This window comes from Indicator indicator, chromosome 2 (assembly GCF_027791375.1).
Source record: "Indicator indicator isolate 239-I01 chromosome 2, UM_Iind_1.1, whole genome shotgun sequence".
NCBI lineage: Eukaryota > Metazoa > Chordata > Aves > Piciformes > Indicatoridae > Indicator > Indicator indicator.
This window is the reverse complement of record NC_072011.1, coordinates 61,711,461-61,728,403: the sequence shown is the minus strand read 5'-3', so window position 1 is coordinate 61,728,403 and position 16,943 is coordinate 61,711,461. Positions and strand designations below refer to the sequence as shown.

General features: G+C 48.1%; 1 protein-coding gene across 1 annotated transcript in view; it reads left to right on the top strand.

Annotated features, from left to right (window-relative positions):
* The first annotated feature begins 1,643 nt into the window (after positions 1-1,643).
* Positions 1,644-16,943, top strand: part of LOC128980647 (calpain-14-like) — a 35,500-nt gene continuing 20,200 nt past the window's right edge. The window contains exons 1-8 of the mRNA XM_054399107.1: positions 1,644-1,874; positions 6,392-6,461; positions 8,229-8,347; positions 9,514-9,650; positions 11,027-11,201; positions 12,651-12,716; positions 14,117-14,202; positions 15,763-15,837. Of these exons, the coding sequence (XP_054255082.1) occupies positions 1,644-1,874; positions 6,392-6,461; positions 8,229-8,347; positions 9,514-9,650; positions 11,027-11,201; positions 12,651-12,716; positions 14,117-14,202; positions 15,763-15,837 (959 nt within the window). The remainder of the gene's footprint in view (positions 1,875-6,391; positions 6,462-8,228; positions 8,348-9,513; positions 9,651-11,026; positions 11,202-12,650; positions 12,717-14,116; positions 14,203-15,762; positions 15,838-16,943) is intronic.

The following is a 16,943-nucleotide window of genomic DNA, read 5'->3' as shown; positions in this document are numbered from 1 at the left end:
TAATTATTTTATATTTTATTTTATTTCATATAATTTTATATATATATATATTTTTTTTTTTTTTTTTACACTAGGATGAATCAAGAGGAGTGTGGCCAGCAGGGCAAGAGAGGGGATTCTGCCCCTTTACTCTGCTCTTGTGAGACCCCACCTCAAATGCTACATCCAGTTATGGTGTCCTCAGCATAAGAAGGTCACAGAGCTGTTGGAGCGAGTCCAGAGGAGGGCCACACAGATGGTGCAAGGGCTGGAGCACCTCTGCTGTGAGGACAGGCTGAGGGAGCTGGGGTTGTGCAACCTGGAGAAGAGAAGACTCTGAGGGGGACCTTAGAGCTGCCTTCTGATACTCCAAGGGATCCTACAGGAAGGCTGCAGAGGGACTTTTCATCAGGGTGCCTAGTGACAGGGCAAGGGGGAATGGTTCAAAGCTGAGGGAGGGTAGGCTTAGACTGGATCTTAGGAAGAAGTTCCTGAGTATGAGGGTGGTGAGACTCTGGAGTAGGTTGCCCAGAGAGGTTGTGGATGCCTTCTCTCTGGGGATGTTCAAGGCCAGGTTGGATGAGGCCTTGAGCAACCAAATCTAGTTGAGAGGGATCATGCCCATGGCAGGGAGGTTGGAGCAGATGATCTCTGAGGTCCCTTCCAACCTAAGCCGTTCTAGGATTGTATTTTATATTTTTGAGGGGAAATGTCCAGATGCCAGAGTTGTGATTGGATAAAGACTGTCCTTCATGTTGCAGCATGCTATGAAAATGTACTGGAGAACCTAAGTAGTCGAAAGGGAGACTGAAAATAGCCATGTCCATGGCTTCAAAGCCCCAGTAATAGGCAAGGGGGGCACTCATGTTGATTTCACTCAGATTTACAGTGACTGTAAATCCTTGGAAATGCAGTGATAGGTTCTAAATTCATAGATACATAAAATAGTTTAGGATGGAAGGGACCTTATAGACAATATAGTTCCAAGCCCTCTGCCATGGGCAGGGACACCTCACACTTGCCCAGGTTGCTCAAGGCCTCATCCAACCTGGCCTTGAACACCTCCAGGGAGGGAGCATCCACAACCTCCCTGGGCAACCTGTTCCAGTGTCTCACCACCCTCACTGGAAGGAATTTCTTTCTAATCTCCAGTCTAAATCTGCCTTCCTCAAGCTTCAATCCATTTTCTCTGGTCCTACGATTACAATCCCTTGTAAAATGTCCCTGCCCAGCTTTCTTGCACGTCCCCTTCATGTTCTGCAGGGCTGCTATATGGTTTCCTTAGAGCCTTCTCCAGGCTGAACAGCTCTATCTCTTGCAGCCTGTCCCCCATAGGAGAGCTGCTCCAGCCCTCTGATTATCTTAGTGGCCTCCTCTGGCCCCTCTCCAGCAGCTCCATGTCCCCCTTGTGAGATGAGAATTGGATGGGTCCCCAGATCTCTCAAGAGCAGCAATCCTTCACACTCCCCCACTAACTAAGGAAAACAAATTCAAAAGCCATTATGAAACAGACTTTTTCCATTTACTTTAATGATCAGGAATTCTTCTGGAGAAGACACACCTCATTCCAAGATACAAGGAGTTTCCAGCAGGACTGTGCAGGGTGAGATCCCTGCAGAACCTTCAGAGTTCAACATTATCCTGGTGCTACTGTGAACCTCGCCATGCCTTTTCTGGCATGTCTGAAGAAAAAGAAGTCACCTGTGCCTTTAGGCAAGAGTATCTTTCAAAAGCACACCCCACCCATCCAGCAGAACTACCAGGCCTTGCTGGAGATGTGCCTGAAGAACAAATGCCTGTTCACAGATGATAGCTTCCCTGCTCACATCAGCTCTATTGGAACAGGAGCACTGCTGAAGAAGCTACCCCGAAATTTACAGTGGAGGAGGCCACATGTAAGTGACTTGCAGTGGATGCTCTTGGTGCAAGAGAACTATTTACAGCTGATCACAGGATGTTAGAGGTTGGAAGGGACCTCTGGAGGTCCTCGAGTCCTGCCCCCTGCCAGAGCAGGACCATAAAATCTAGCATAGGTCTCACAGGAACATATCCAGATGGGTCTTGAGAGTCTCCACAGAAGGAGACTCCACAGCCTCCCTGGGGCAACCTGTTCCAGTGCTCTGTGACCCTTGAGGTAAAGAAGTTCCTCCTCATGTTGAAGTGGAACCTCCTGTGCTGTAGTTTACATCCATTGCCCCTTGTCCTATCACAGGGTGCAACTGAGCAGAGCCTGTACCCTCCCTCTTGATTGCCAGCACTGAGCAGGCTACTCCTAGACTTTTAATTTGGCTGTTTGATTTAGGTGTTCTCATTCTCCAGAGCTGGTGCTTTTTCTATCACCTGTCATTTGGGAAGCTGGAGTACATGGGATTTCATAACTGCCTTTGAAGCATTTGTTGACCCAAATCATGGCCAGCTTTGTTCAGTTTATATCCAGCAACACTCAGAGCAGGCCAGGAGAGCAGGTGAAGGAGAGGTGAAGGCTGATGTAGTTAGAGCTCACAGTTCTTGTGATCACACAGAATATTAGGGGTTGGAAGGGACCTTTGGAGATCATTGAGTCCATCCCCCCTGCAAAGCATCATAACCTAGGAACTCATCCAGGTGGGTTTTGAAGATCTCTAGAGAAGATGACCACAACCTCTCTGGGCAGCCTGCTCCAGGGCTCTGACACCCTCACAGTGAAAATTTTTCCCTCATGTTCACATGGAATTTCCTGTGATGGAGTTTACATCCATTTCTCCTTTTCCTGTCACTGGGTATCTCTGAAAAGAGCCTGCCTTCAGCCTCCTGACAGCCACCCTCTAGGTATCTGTAGACAGTCATAAGGTCCCCTCTCAGCCTTTTTTTCTCAAGACTAAACAGCTCCAGGTTTCTCAGCCTTTCTTCATAAGATCTCACTGTGATTCCATGATGGCAGTTCTCATTGTGATGATCCCTCTCCCAGAATTTCAGATCTTGAACATATAGAAGCTAAGTTTCTAGACAGTTCTTAGCTGTTGAGCTCTCTCCCACAGACCACATACTTTTGTGATGCTGGAGCTGCTGCTTCCACAGACAGTGGCAGGTGCCTTATCTTCTTGTTGAGATGTTTTGGGGTTTTTTTTTTTCTTGCTTAACTGTTTAGTCTACACTACTTAGAGCTCTCCCCAGCTCTCAAGGTTGAGCTCCTACCACAGCCAGTAGTTGGCCATCAGTCACTGAGCTGTTTTTAGCTCTGGAGCCTCTTTGCTGCTTGTGCCTGTATTTCCAAGGCCTTTGCTTGGAAGCATCCCATGCTTAAACTGGACATCACAGGAGACACCTGGTTGCAAACACTGGCCACAGAGCATATTCTTAGAACAAGTGATAGGTAACAGATAACAAGTTGATAACAGATAACAAGTCTGGGAGCCCAGGACAGGGACCTTGTTTTACTTTTTGGTCTGTTGTACTTAGAGCTATCTTCTCCCAGCTCTCAAGGTTGAGCTTTTACCATGACCAGGAGTTGGCCATCAGTCAGTTGGTGGTTTTTTTATTTCTGGGACTTGGTTTTTTTTTTTTTTCACTTCTACCCATATTTTCAAGGCCTTTACTGGTATCTCATGCTTAAACTGGACATCACAACAAGAGACACCTGGTTGCAAGGGCAAGTTCTCATAACAAATGGAGAGATAACAAGTCTGGGAGGCCTGGCATTGTTAGATAAGGCCTGTTACTGGCAGTGGCAGTTCTGTTTTTACTGAGCTGCTGTTGAGCAGCTATTGACAGTCAGATCTTCCTGCAAGAAATGTATGGAATTATCTGGGAATTGCAGTAGCACTGAGTCCTTACATTACCCTGTCTGTAAGAGACTTCTGCCAGGTATAATGGCAGATAGCATCTCCTAGCTAAGTTATTTTTTAGCTGCCATGTTTGTTCAGATTTAACCAATTTTGTAGAAGGGCTGAGTTTTTGAAAAATTTGTGATAATCACAGGGGTGGAGAGGTACTTGCAAAGCAAACAGGAGAGCTTGGGAGTAGCATCCCTGGTTTTCAGAGCTTCATCACAGAATGTCAGGCGTTGGGAGGGATCTCAAAAGATCATCCAGTTCAACACCCCTGCCAGAGCAGGATCACCTAGGGCAACTCACACAGGAACACATCCAGGCAGGTTTTGAATGTCTCCAGAGAAGGAGACTCCACAGCCTCTCTGGGCAGCCTGCTCCAGGGCTCTGGCACCATCACAGTGAAAAAGTTTTTCCTTCTGTTTCTGTGGAACCTCCTCTGCTCCAGCTTGCACCCATTGCCCCTTGTCCTATCACTGGACATCCCTGAGCAGAGCCTGGCTCCATCCTCCTGACAGATCCTCCTTCACATCTTTATAACCATGAATGAGGTCACCCCTCAGGCTCCTCTTTTCCAAGCTAAAGAGCCCCAGCTCCCTCAGCCTTTCCTCAGCAGGGAGATGTTCCGCTCTCATATGTAATTCAGTCTCACAGATGGTTTGTGCTAAGTCAGGATCTGCAAGTGGAGGGAGAGAGCAGTCCTCAGGAGGCTGAGCTGGGTTGTGCCAAGTGGTACAGCTGAGTCAGCTGTCTTAGTATAGAGGTATTTGGAAGGGGAAAATCAGCACGAGTCCTGGCCTCTACAAAACACTTCAGGTGTCCCTTTATTCCAGTGATACTGGAACAGATTTGACAACTCTTCTGTGTCTGCTGCTCTAAACTTACCTGATGAAGAAAGCTGCTTTTTGTTCTGCATTCTCAATTCAACTCAGCAAAGGCTCTGCATCCTTCAGTCCCTGTGCTGCAGAGGGAATGCTGAGACTCTGCTGTTCAGCCTGCAGGCTTGTAGCTTGCTGCATCTGTGACTGATGGCCTGCAAACTGAACACCCTGATTCACCAAGGATAGAGGTTGATGTCTAATTACTGTAACTGCCTTCTGAGAGTTTGCCATTTCTCTGCTGCTGCCTGCAGGGGATGTCAACAGTGTGAAAATTAGCTTGGGCAATTTGTAGGTCATTAGAGTGAAACGTAAGTTTGACACATAGGTTATTAATTTAACCCCAGAGATGCTTGTGAGGGGGGAAGAAAACAATATAAATTCTCTCTGAACAGTGATTCATAGACCCTCTCTTGTCACAGCAACAGGAACTTCTGTAGGTGCCATCAGTTAGTCTGTGGCTCCAGTGTCAGTCAGATCCAGGAGTTGTCAGGCACGTTAGGTGAAAGTCTGAACAGCTGTGGTCTCACAGTGTAGCTTCTTTGGCTAGAACTTGTCAGTAATTCTGGAGGAACAAGGCTGGCAGGTCTGAAGGGTTGTCTTCTCAGCCAGGTGTTCATGGAGAGCAATGGTGATGCATCTGAGCACCAGTGGCTTATGTCAGGGACCAAATTCAATGTAGACCAAGCTCAAATGTGTACCTAAGCTTGTATCAGGTTAGCCAGAGCACAGGATAACACTAGAGTGATACCTGTAACAGAACATTGCCTGCTGGGACAAAGGGACTCTAAAGATTTTGAAAGTTTTGGACAGGCAGAGAGAATGTTTTGTATCACCTAAGGGTTTCACATCCTGGACAAGGAACTCACTCAATATACCATCTTATGGGAGTGCAAGGTCCTGCACCTAGGTCAGAGCAATCCTTGATATCAATCCAGGCTGGGGGATGGTGAGATTGAGAGCAGCTCTACAGAAAAGGACTTGGGAGTGCTTGTGGGTAAGAAGCTGTGCATGAGCCAGCAATGGGCACTCGAAGCCCAGAAGGCCAATGGCAGCCTGGGCTGCATCAAAAGCAGTGTGGTCAGAGATGGAGAGAGGGGATTCTGCCACTCTGTACTGCTGAGACTGCAGAGACTCCAAGTACTACTTGGAGTATTGTGCCCAAATATGGTGTCCCTGACACAAGAGAGACTTGGACCTGCTCAAGTGAGTCCAGAGGAGGGCCACAAAGATGATCAGAGGGCTGGAAAGCCTCTTCTGTGAAGACAGGATGAAAGAATTGGGGCTGTTCAGCCTGGAGAAGAGAAGGCTTCAGGGATACCTTAGAGTTACATTTGAATATCTGAAGGGGACCTACAGGAAGGCTGGGGAGGGACTGTTTAGAATTTCACCACTCTCACAATGAGAGTGGTGAAATACTGGAACAGGTTGCCCAGGGATGTGGTTGAGGCCCCATGGAGACATTCAAGATCAGCCTTGATGTGGCCCTGGGCAGTCTGATGTAGTTGAAGGTGTCCCTGCTGACTGCAGGAGGTTGGACAAGATGACCTCTGTGGGTCCTTTCCAACCTTATGCAATCTGTGAATGAAGCTCTGCTCACAAGAAGGCCTTGACTTAAAACTAAAACAGCTTACCTTATGACCTGACTCTCCTCTTTTTTTTGTGGTGTTTTTTTTTTTTGGTGTTGGTTTTGTTTTTTTTTTTTTTTTCTGGTTGTGTGCTTCCCAGGCTCTGCACAGAAGTCCAGTATTTTATACTGCAAACAGAAAGCAACTTCATCTCTGCCAAGGACTGGTGGGTAAGGAAACTCTTTTGTGTAGATATCAGAATATTTTTATACAAGGTAACATTCCTTGGAATTTTGACTGTATAAAACTTGGGATAGAAATAGAGGGTGTGCATATCATTAGCTCTTCACTGGGCATGGTATGGATAAAGCAATCCTTGAGGTGGGAAACCTGGCAAGCTTGGAGGTGAGAAGGGAGAGCTGTGTCCACAAACTGAACTTATCACTCTCTGCTGCTTCTGGCCATGCCAATACTGCACTGATCCCGTAGAGCTGCTGTTTGACAGCAGGCCACAGATGCAGGAAAATCAGATTTTGGCTCTTCTTGTACCTCAGGTTCAGTCTCAGGGTGTTTGCTCTCCTTGTACCTCAGGTTCGGTGTCAGGGTGTTTGCTCTCCTTGCCCCTCAGGCTCGGTGTCAGGGTGTTTGCTCTCCTTGCCCCTCAGGCTCGGTGTCAGGGTCTTTGCTCTCCTTGCCCCTCAGGCTCGGTGTCAGGGTCTTTGCTCTCCTTGCCCCTCAGGCTCGGTGTCAGGGTCTTTGCTCTCCTTGCCCCTCAGGCTCGGTGTCAGGGTCTTTGCTCTCCTTGCCCCTCAGGCTCGGTGTCAGGGTCTTTGCTCTCCTTGCCCCTCAGGCTCGGTGTCAGGGTCTTTGCTCTCCTTGCCCCTCAGGCTCGGTGTCAGGGTCTTTGCTCTCCTTGCCCCTCAGGCTCGGTGTCAGGGTCTTTGCTCTCCTTGCCCCTCAGGCTCGGTGTCAGGGTCTTTGCTCTCCTTGCCCCTCAGGCTCGGTGTCAGGGTCTTTGCTCTCCTTGCCCCTCAGGCTCGGTGTCAGGGTCTTTGCTCTCCTTGCCCCTCAGGCTCGGTGTCAGGGTCTTTGCTCTCCTTGCCCCTCAGGCTCGGTGTCAGGGTCTTTGCTCTCCTTGCCCCTCAGGCTCGGTGTCAGGGTCTTTGCTCTCCTTGCCCCTCAGGCTCGGTGTCAGGGTCTTTGCTCTCCTTGCCCCTCAGGCTCGGTGTCAGGGTCTTTGCTCTCCTTGCCCCTCAGGCTCGGTGTCAGGGTCTTTGCTCTCCTTGCCCCTCAGGCTCGGTGTCAGGGTCTTTGCTCTCCTTGCCCCTCAGGCTCGGTGTCAGGGTCTTTGCTCTCCTTGCCCCTCAGGCTCGGTGTCAGGGTCTTTGCTCTCCTTGCCCCTCAGGCTCGGTGTCAGGGTGTTTTCTTCCCAGATTTCTAGTCAGAGAAATCATTTTTATTCCCATCTTACCTAAAGTAGAAGGATATACTTGCATCTTTGAAACGGGCAAGGGCAGAACTAAATTAGTTTTCAAGTGCTTTAAGCCCTTGAAGCTAATAAGTAGAGTCTCACATGTGAGATCCATTGGAAATTATTGTTCTTTTCTGGGAAGTGAATGTTTTCACAGAGAAAGTGAAAGTGATTGCTTTTTAAATACTTCTGTAATTTTATAGAGAACTGAAATAAAAGGGGGGAAAAAAGCCCTGCACAATGTCAGTGAAATCTAAAATGCTTCCACTGAGAGCTATTCCTTGTTAAATTTCTTGGTTAACCAAACAATATTGACATGAAAAGATGATGAGAGAGCAATTGTAGCCCAATCATGGTTTGCTTAAGCAAAGCACACATCTGGATTGTCACACTTGCTGGGTATCATTTGTTTGAACTGTGAAGACCTCAGCACCACAGTTCTGCTGGGAACGTGGTGGTGTTCCTGACCTTGGCTGACAACTCTCCCTTTTCAGCCAACCGCATGTGTCCGTTTGTCTTGGCGCAGAGAACTGCTGGTTCCTAGCGGCCCTGGAAGCCCTGACGTTCCACCAGGACATCTTGGCTGCAGTCGTGCCACAGCAGCAGAGCTTTGAGAGGAAATATGCTGGCATTTTCCACTTTCGGGTACAGCTGCTCCCCCCACAGAGCAGGACCTCTCCGGAAATCCTCAGTCGCGTTCTGTGCCGCCACGCTTAGATCCTTTGTGTGTGGGTTCCCCTTAGCCAGGGGCAAGTGGCCAGAGGGTATCCCAGCCTGGAGAGCAGCCCACCACCCCTCCCACAAAAGCAGTGCAGCAGTGGAGCAGCTACAAAGCACTCTGAGGATATACCTCTGCTTGGCCTTTCTCTCCAGCCCTGCCTTACCCATAGTTTAATCCAGACAAAAGTCCTTCTACATAGTGGCAGCAGTCAGCTGGGCTTGAGCAAATCTGCTCTAACCTTCTATCCCTTTGCCTAGCTCTAGGTGTAAATGTGCAGTTAGAAACCCCTTCCCCAGATATGCCTAATTTCTCTGCTTAATCCTGATAGCATCATAGATTCCCAGAATCCAGTTGTGGTTGGAGAAGTCCTCTAAGATCAGCCAGCTCAACCACCAACCTAAGATCACCATGGGCATTTGTGTCCTGAACTGCCATGGTTTCTTGAACACCTCCAGGGATGGTGACTCTACCACCTCCCTGTGCAGCCTGTTCCAATGCTAGACCACCCTTGCAGAAAATAAATTTTTCCTCATCTGCAGCCTTCCCTGGCACAATTTCCTCTCATTCTATCAACTGATACTAGGGAGAAGAGACTGACCCATACTCACTCCAACCTATTTTCAGGGAGTTGTACAGAGCAATGAGGTCTCCCCTCAGCCTCCTTTTCTCCAGACTAATCAACCCCCATTCCCTCAGCTGCTCCTCACGGGCCCTATTCTCCAGAACTCTTCACCAGCTTTGTTGCCCTTCTCTGGACGCTCTCCACCTCCTCAATGTCCTTGTAGTGAGAGACCCAAAACTCACCCCAGTATTTGAGGTGTGGCCTCTCCAGTGCTGAGTACAGGGCCACAATCACTGCCCTGCTCCTCCTGGCCACACTGTTCCTGATCCATGCTTTGTTTTTTCCACTGGCAGGGTGGGGCTGAGGAGTTGGCTTTGGCGGTGAGTCAGCACATCTTGCTGGCCCAAAGGAGCCCTCTCCTCAAGACAGCTTGTCCTGTGCCCACAGCTACACTATCTTGCCTTTCCTGTTGGTTGAAGGGGAGGTGCCTTCCAAGGGCAACACCAGCTGGTTCCTTTCCCCTGACAGTTCTGGCACTTCGGTGAATGGGTGGACGTGGTGGTTGACGATCGTCTGCCGGTGACCGAGGCGGGAGAGCTGGTCTTTGTTTCCTCAGTCTATAAGAACGTCTTCTGGGGAGCCCTTCTGGAGAAGGCATATGCTAAGTAAGTGACTCATTCCCAGGTCTGCAAATAGTGTCTCTGAAATAGGCTGCCTGCTGCCTACGCAGCTTACTCTTTATAAATGGGTCTCCGAGGCCTTGCTGCATTTGGAGTGTAGTGAATGGCTCTCATCTTTCTGTTGTTACACAGTAATAATAGAAGCTGTTATCAATCCTGGCCCTTGAATTTAAATCTTCACAGAATCACAGAATGTTAGGGGTTGGAAGGGGCCTCAAAAGATCATCCAGTCCAAACCCCCTGCCAGAGGAGGATCACCTAAAGCAGATCACCTAGGAACTCATCCAGGCATGTTTTGAATATCTCCAGAAAGGGAAACTCCACACCCACCCTGGGCAGCCTGTTCCAGTGTTCTGTCTTCCTCACAGTGAAAAAAAAAATTCTTCACATTTCCATGAAACTTCCTATGCCTCAGTTTCTACGCATTGCCCCTTGTGTTGTCATTGGACATCACCAAGAGCAGCCTGACTCCATCCTCTTGGCGCTCACCCTTCATATATCTTATCCCCAGACCTATTCTAGGGAGTTATCCTCTGAGCATTATGGTTTTGTGGGGTGCATGGGCTAGAATTATGCCTTCTTTGTCAATACTGCAGAGGAGTGGAAGCTCACAGACAGTGATTCTCAAATGTGTAGTATTTCTGGTATGTCTTTTGTTGTATCCTTGAGAAACCTCCAAAAAGTTTCACTTGGGAATCTGCTGAAGAATTGTACTTTGGTTTTGGTAGCAGTTTCTGCTCTGAGATTACCCCAAAGCTGAGACATTCAGCATGTCACATGGCATGGTGTGTATGCTGGCTTCTCTCCAAGGTGTTTTGTCTAGAGGGGTTTATCAGGGTTGAGAGCAACAAGGAGTAACTGATAGAGTTTTTTAATCCTGGGCTGAAATAATCTCTGACAGAGCAAGGAAAATTCCTAGTTCACAGTGAGAAGAGGATGAAAGCAAAGGAGAGAAAGCTCAGCTCTTTCCACCTGAGTTATCATTAGAACAGAAAGAGCAGAGAAAGTTGCTCTGTAGTGATGAAGAAAATCAGACTGAACTGTTAAGGCACAACGTGCCCCTCAAGGCACTGTATCAGTGTCTAGTGATACACTCAGACAATATCCACTAAGGCAGAGCTGGGCATGTTCTCACTAGTGTGCACTGAGGGATGATAGTGAAGAGTTCCTTTCAGACTGTAGCCAATATTGGAAGCAATTGGCTAGATTCCTAAATGAGAAAGATTTACATGAGTAAACATAGTAAAACATGAGCATGAGGCACAGCCTTCCTCAGCCTATCATTTGTGACTATAACCTCATGTATTGGTGTATTTTTTTTTTTTTTTGTTTTTTTGTTTTTTTTTTTTTCTTTTCCCTAGACTGTATGGCTCCTATGAAGATCTGCAGATTGGGCAAGTTTCAGAAGCCTTGGTGGATTTTACAGGTGGTGTTAACACCAGGATCAAGCTTGCAGCTGCTCCTCCTGATCTGTGGGATATCCTTACAAGAGCAACCTACAGCAGATCTCTCATGGGCTGTCAGACACATTTAAGGGTGAGACCTGTCTTGGCATCAAGTGGTTTCACAGCTGAAAACTTTTCCAGGCCTGTTTCTTGCTGCTCAGCCTGGCTTTGTGACTCAGAAAGGATCACACCTGCCACACATGACTCTCTGAAGAAGTAACATCCTTGAAGTTTGCACATGGGTTGATTGATTCCCTGCTGTTCTCAGCTCCCTCTTGTTACATTTAGGAACTGTTGGAGCAAGTCTAGAGGAGGGCTAGGAGGATGATCAAGGAGGTCAGGATAGGCTGAGGGAGCTGGGATTGTTCAGCCTGGAGAAGAGCTGCCTTCCAGGGGAACCTTAGAGGTGCCTTCCAATACCTGAAGGGATCTTACAGGTAGTCTAGAGAGAGGCATTTTTCATAAGGCTGTCTAGGGACAGGACAAGGGGAAATGGTTTGAAGCTGAGGCAGAGTATGGTTAGACTGGATCTTAGGAAGAAGATTTTCAGTAGGAGTGTGTTGAGACTCTGGAGTAGGTTGCCCAGAGTGGTTGTGGATACCCCTTCCGTGGGGATGTTTAAGGCCAGGTTGGATAAAGCATTGGGCAACCAAATCTAGTTGAGAGGTGTCCCTACCCGTGGCAGGGGAGGTTGGAGGGGGTGATCTCTGAGGTCCCTTCCAACCTAAGGTATTCTGTGATTCATTCTATGATTCTATGAACTGATTTATCTACCAAAGAACCATGTATTAAATAAGGTCCTGCTTCATTTTCCCTTTTTTTTTTTTTTTGTTTTGTTTAATAAATTCTCCACTTTTACAGATGGTGAGGCACAGAGACTCATGGAATAAGTTTATAAACAAGGATAGAGAGATGTGTTGTTCAGAATATGAGTTAAGGTCTTGACTTCCAAGCCTTGTGCTAATACTTGGGCTGTTGGGAAGCCCAGCTATTCTGAAAATCAGAACACAATCTTCTGGGCTTTTTTAGAAGTGAAATGGTCTTTAGCAATATATATAGCTACATTTCAGTGTCTGAAGGGGACCTACAGGAATTCTGGGGAGGGACTGTTTAGAAGGGCTTGTGGTAATAGGACATGGGGCAACGGTTTGAAGCTGGAGCAGGGGAGATTTAGGTAGGACCTCAGGAGGAAGTTCTGCACAATGAGAATGGTGAAATACTGGAACAGGTTGCCCAGGAATATGGCTGAGGCCCTGTCATTGGATCAGCCTTGATGTGTCCCTGGGCAACCTGAACTAGTGGAGGTGTCCCTGCTGAGTGCAGGGGGTTGGATAAGATGACTTTTGAGAATGTTTTCCAACCCAATGCAACCTGTGAATCTGTAAAAAGTGGCTGTTAGCAGCTCAGAATTATTTTTTTTTTCTAACCATTGTCTGTTTGCTTACACAAGTACAGGTCTATGGTATTGGTATGAGTCTGCTGTGTAAGTAGGGATAGAGTAAAAGTTTCTTTTCCTTCTGTTTCTCTTCCTTGAATGCAGACAACAAAGGTCCTGAAGAATGGGCTTGTTGCTGGCCATGCCTACACAGTGACTGGTATCAGAAAGGTAAGATTAGACCTAATTTCCTGGGGCCAGATTTGTTGGGATGTCAGCAATTTTTATTGCAGTTCAGCCCTTAATCAGGATCAAAACCTCCTCCCCACTCTGCTTCTCGTGTAAGACTGAAAGAGACTGGGTGCTTGGTGAAGAGTCACTTCCAAGTGTGTCCATTTCAGTATCTCAACCTCAACTGAAGGACAAGAATCATAGATCAGCACTTCTCTAAAGGTGGGGATGAGTCACAGGGCTCTGCTGACAGCCTCACCTACAAATGCATCTTAGCTATTCAAGACAGATGGACTGGCCTTCGGAGATGCTGTGAGGATGTGCTGAAACCTATTTGGGGTGAAAAACCTCCCTCTGAAGTTAGAGGAGGGGCCATAGAGAAGTAAAGATATTGAATACAAGGGCCAAAAAATGAAAAGCTGCAATGGAAGTGTGAGTCAAGGCTGAAGTAAGGGGTCTGAACTGTGCTGCTTGGTAGAAAGTACCAGGTAGACCCTGCTGATGTGCAGAAGTATCACTGGGAGGCCCCTAGAGGTGTTTGCCTAGGTAAGGCACTAGAGGTAAGGCACAGGAAAATTATGTCTCAAAGAGTGGGAGAAAACTCAAGCTTTCTTCTCCTGGACTGATGACTATCTTGCCCAGATTCAAAAGGAGGTTGACAAGGATAGCAAAGGACTTTGTGAGGCTCTGGACATGTGGTCTAGCTGTGGTTGAAAGCATGTTCAGTTCCTCTAGCAAGAGGCACTAGGAAAGCTGGAAGAGATGCTCTGAGCTGGGTGGTGCACACCTCTGTCCACAGCAGGGGGGCTTTAGGTATGGGTTTTAACATTGACATGTTTGTCAAACTGGCTCCTCTTGATGGGATGAAGAGCCAGGCAGGAATGAGGAACTGAGCAGGTGTGTAGCCAGTGTGAAGTGAGCTGTTCTGATGTGTGCTGCCAACAAAGCTCCTAGCTGGCCTGGTTCCATTTTCTCCCACCACATCATCCCAGTTTAGAAGACACTAATCTACGTGGTCTCCCTGTAGGCTCCACTGTGCTGTGACTTTGCACTAGAGTAGGATTTAGCTTTCACAGTACAGCAGTCCTGCCCCCACATCAGCACTAAAGTGAGCAGATGTTGGAAAGGGAGAGGAATTTACAGCCAAGCCTCCAAATTAGGAATCTGTGAGGTCTCTAGTTTCAGCTCTCGAAGGTAAGATAAGTGTCTCAATCCCTTTCTGCCTGCACTCAGAGTTGCATGGTCATAGCTTTTTATCATTGTACTTCCTGGCATCTGTGAGAACAAAAATAGATTTTGAGAACAAAAATAGCTTTTGTTAATACCTGACATATTGTAGTGATACAAACAGAGAAGAAGTTCTGAGACCTTGGTAAGGACAGTGCTAATGTTCTCTGCAGGTGACCTGTCAATGTGGACCAGAATACCTAGTGAGACTGAGAAATCCATGGGGAAAAATTGAGTGGAAAGGAGACTGGAGTGACAGGTGAGTTCAAAAGCAGAGGTCTGCTGCTGAGTGAGAGGAAAGGTTTCTTGGAGGAAGGCTGCTGCCATCTTCAGGCATGAATTAGTGCTGAGAACAGAATCAAGCTAAGTAACAGTCACTTGCATAGACCCTCTGGTGTCAAAGCAGTGGATTTGTATTTCTCCAGCAGGCAGTGCTCACGTAGTCAGGCTCACTTTATACACACAGCTTCAACAAGCTTGGTTCTTTCTGCTCCTCCGTTCTCAGACTGACAGAGGAAACATGAACATGTTGCTGTCATCTGGATGGCATGCAAAGGGACAGAGAGCTGTGCAGGAGCCTCTCAACAGCATGTTTCAGGGCACACAGCCCCTTGTCACCAGAGGACCTGTGCAGAGCTCTCCATGGGGTGCCCAGTGTGGGAGCTGGGTGGCTGCAAAGGAGTCCTCTATGGACTGCCAAGTGTGGGAGCTGGGTGGCTGCAAAGGAGTCCTCTATGGGGAAATACAACTGAGTAGATCAGAAGCAGCAGCTAGTGAGTGCTGGTGCTGGTCTCTTGTCACAGGTAATTAGTGATAGAACAAGAGGGAGTGGCCTCAAGCTACAACTGGGTAGGTTTAGACTGGACACTAGGAAAATGTTTTCCCCTCAAGAGTGGTCAGACATTGGAATGTGCTGCCCAGGGAGGTGGTGGAGTCACCAAGCCTGGATGTGTTTAAAGGTGGTTTGGATGTGGTGCTTGGGGATGTGGTTTAGGGGTGAACCTCGCAGAGTAGGGTTGTTGGTTGGACTTGGTGATGCTGAGGGTCTTTTCCAACCTGAATGTTTCTGTGATTCTGTGTGATTCTGAGGCACATGGGCCCTATATTTGCATCTGCCTGAGTTTTTTTTCATTGGGATCCATGAAGGACAGTGGTTTGCATTCTAGACCATGGCCGACTGTAGGCTTGTATCCTGTTTCTCTTTGAAGCGGAGCGTGTTCCATCCAAGCTTCACTTCATTCCCTCCACAAACCCTGTTTGCTGAGGCTCAGGGCTGGGGAGGAGGGCAGAGCCCAGGGAGGTGTTGGGGGTGTGAGTGACTTTCACCTTGTCTGCAGAGCAGTAGCTTCTCTGATGCGTGTCTGTCACATAATGACAGCATGCCAGCTGTTCCTGGTGAATGGCATAATGAGCAACATACTGTAGGCCTGCCTTTTAAATGACTCCCAGCTGCCTCTTGTCCTGTCCTACTCATTCATTCATTATGCCAAGCACTCTTCCTATTATGTCTCCTTTGACAGAAAATTAACCAACAAAGCAGGTCTAGATTTTTATATTTTGAAGTACTTGGGGCTGCATGTGCTGGCTGATGGAAATGCAGCATTTCTGGCTTCTGCTGGGGAAAACGGAGCCATTTAGCTACATCTCAGGGGCCCCAGAGTGCTTATGGAGAGTCTCCAGTGGCATAGGGGGACTATGTTTAGTGAGGAATAAATCTGGAGATATGTGGGGACAGGGATTTGGCCTCTTTTTATAGAGGAAAGCTGTGCCTTGAATCTGAGGCCACGTTTGGTTAGTCACGTCGTGTTTTTGCCCTCAGCTCTTACAAATGGGAACTGCTGAGCCCTAAGGAGAAGATCTTGCTGAGGAAAAAGAAGGAAGATGGAGAATTCTGGTAATAGCACAGTCTTGCCTCTCCTCTGTCTGCCAGTAGCTCTGGGGCTGCATCTGGAGATGAAGCAGCACGTTGCCACTCAGGCTGAGGTGTATGTGATCTGCTTGATAACAGCCCCTGCTTGGCTTTTCTGCTGTCTTCTGCTTGACCATCTGAGAAGCTGTAGTTGTGCTGCCATGGGAGAGCTGTACTGTTCTTCAGAAGCAGGAGTGAAGGAAAAACAGGGCACAGCCAGCTCTCCCAGGGCTGCTAGAGAGACATGGGCAGCTTTCAGGAACTTCTGTCTTGCCTTTTTATATTTAAGGTAGCTTTGGGAAGCCTACCTGGAGTACTGTGTCCAGTTCTGGAGCCCCCAGCACAAGAAGGACATAGAACTGCTGGAAAGGGCCCAGAGAAGGGCCATGAGGATGATGAGAGGGCTGGAGCTCCTTTCCTATGAGGACAGGCTGAGGGAGTTGGGGTTGTAAAATTTGGAGAAGAGAAGACTCTGAGGAGACTTTATTGTGGCCTCCCAGTATCTGAAGGGGGCTACAAGAAAGCTGGGGAGGGACTTGTTAGGGTGTCAGGTAGGGATAGGACTGGGGGGAATGGAGCAAAACCAGAGGAGGGTAGATTCAGATTGGATGTTAGGAAGAAATTCTTCCCCATGAGGGTGGTGAGACACTGGAACAGGTTGCCCAGGGAGGTGCTAGAAGCCCCGTTGCTGGAGATTTTTAAGGCCAGGCTGGATGTGGCTGTGAGCAACCTGCTGTAGTGTGAGGTGTCCCTGCCCCTGGCAGGGGGGTTGGAACTTGAACGATCCTTGGGGTCCTTTCCAACCCTGACAGTTCTGTGGTTTCTCCACAGCTTGCACCACGAGGTGGCAATGTTGCCGCCTGTGAGGCTGGGTTGCGGTGCCTTTGGTGGCAGCACTCTCTTACAAGCCTCTGCGCTGCTATCCTTTGCTGAAACGTCATCGGTGCGTTTGCCGCTGCTAGAGGCTGCTGCTTGGAGCAGACGCTCCCTTCTTCCCTACCTCGTAAAACATGAGCGTTACCATATGTAGCAGGGAGCAGGGTGGCTTCCAAGCTCCCTGCTCCCTTCCCTTGCCTTTTTTTTTTCCCAAG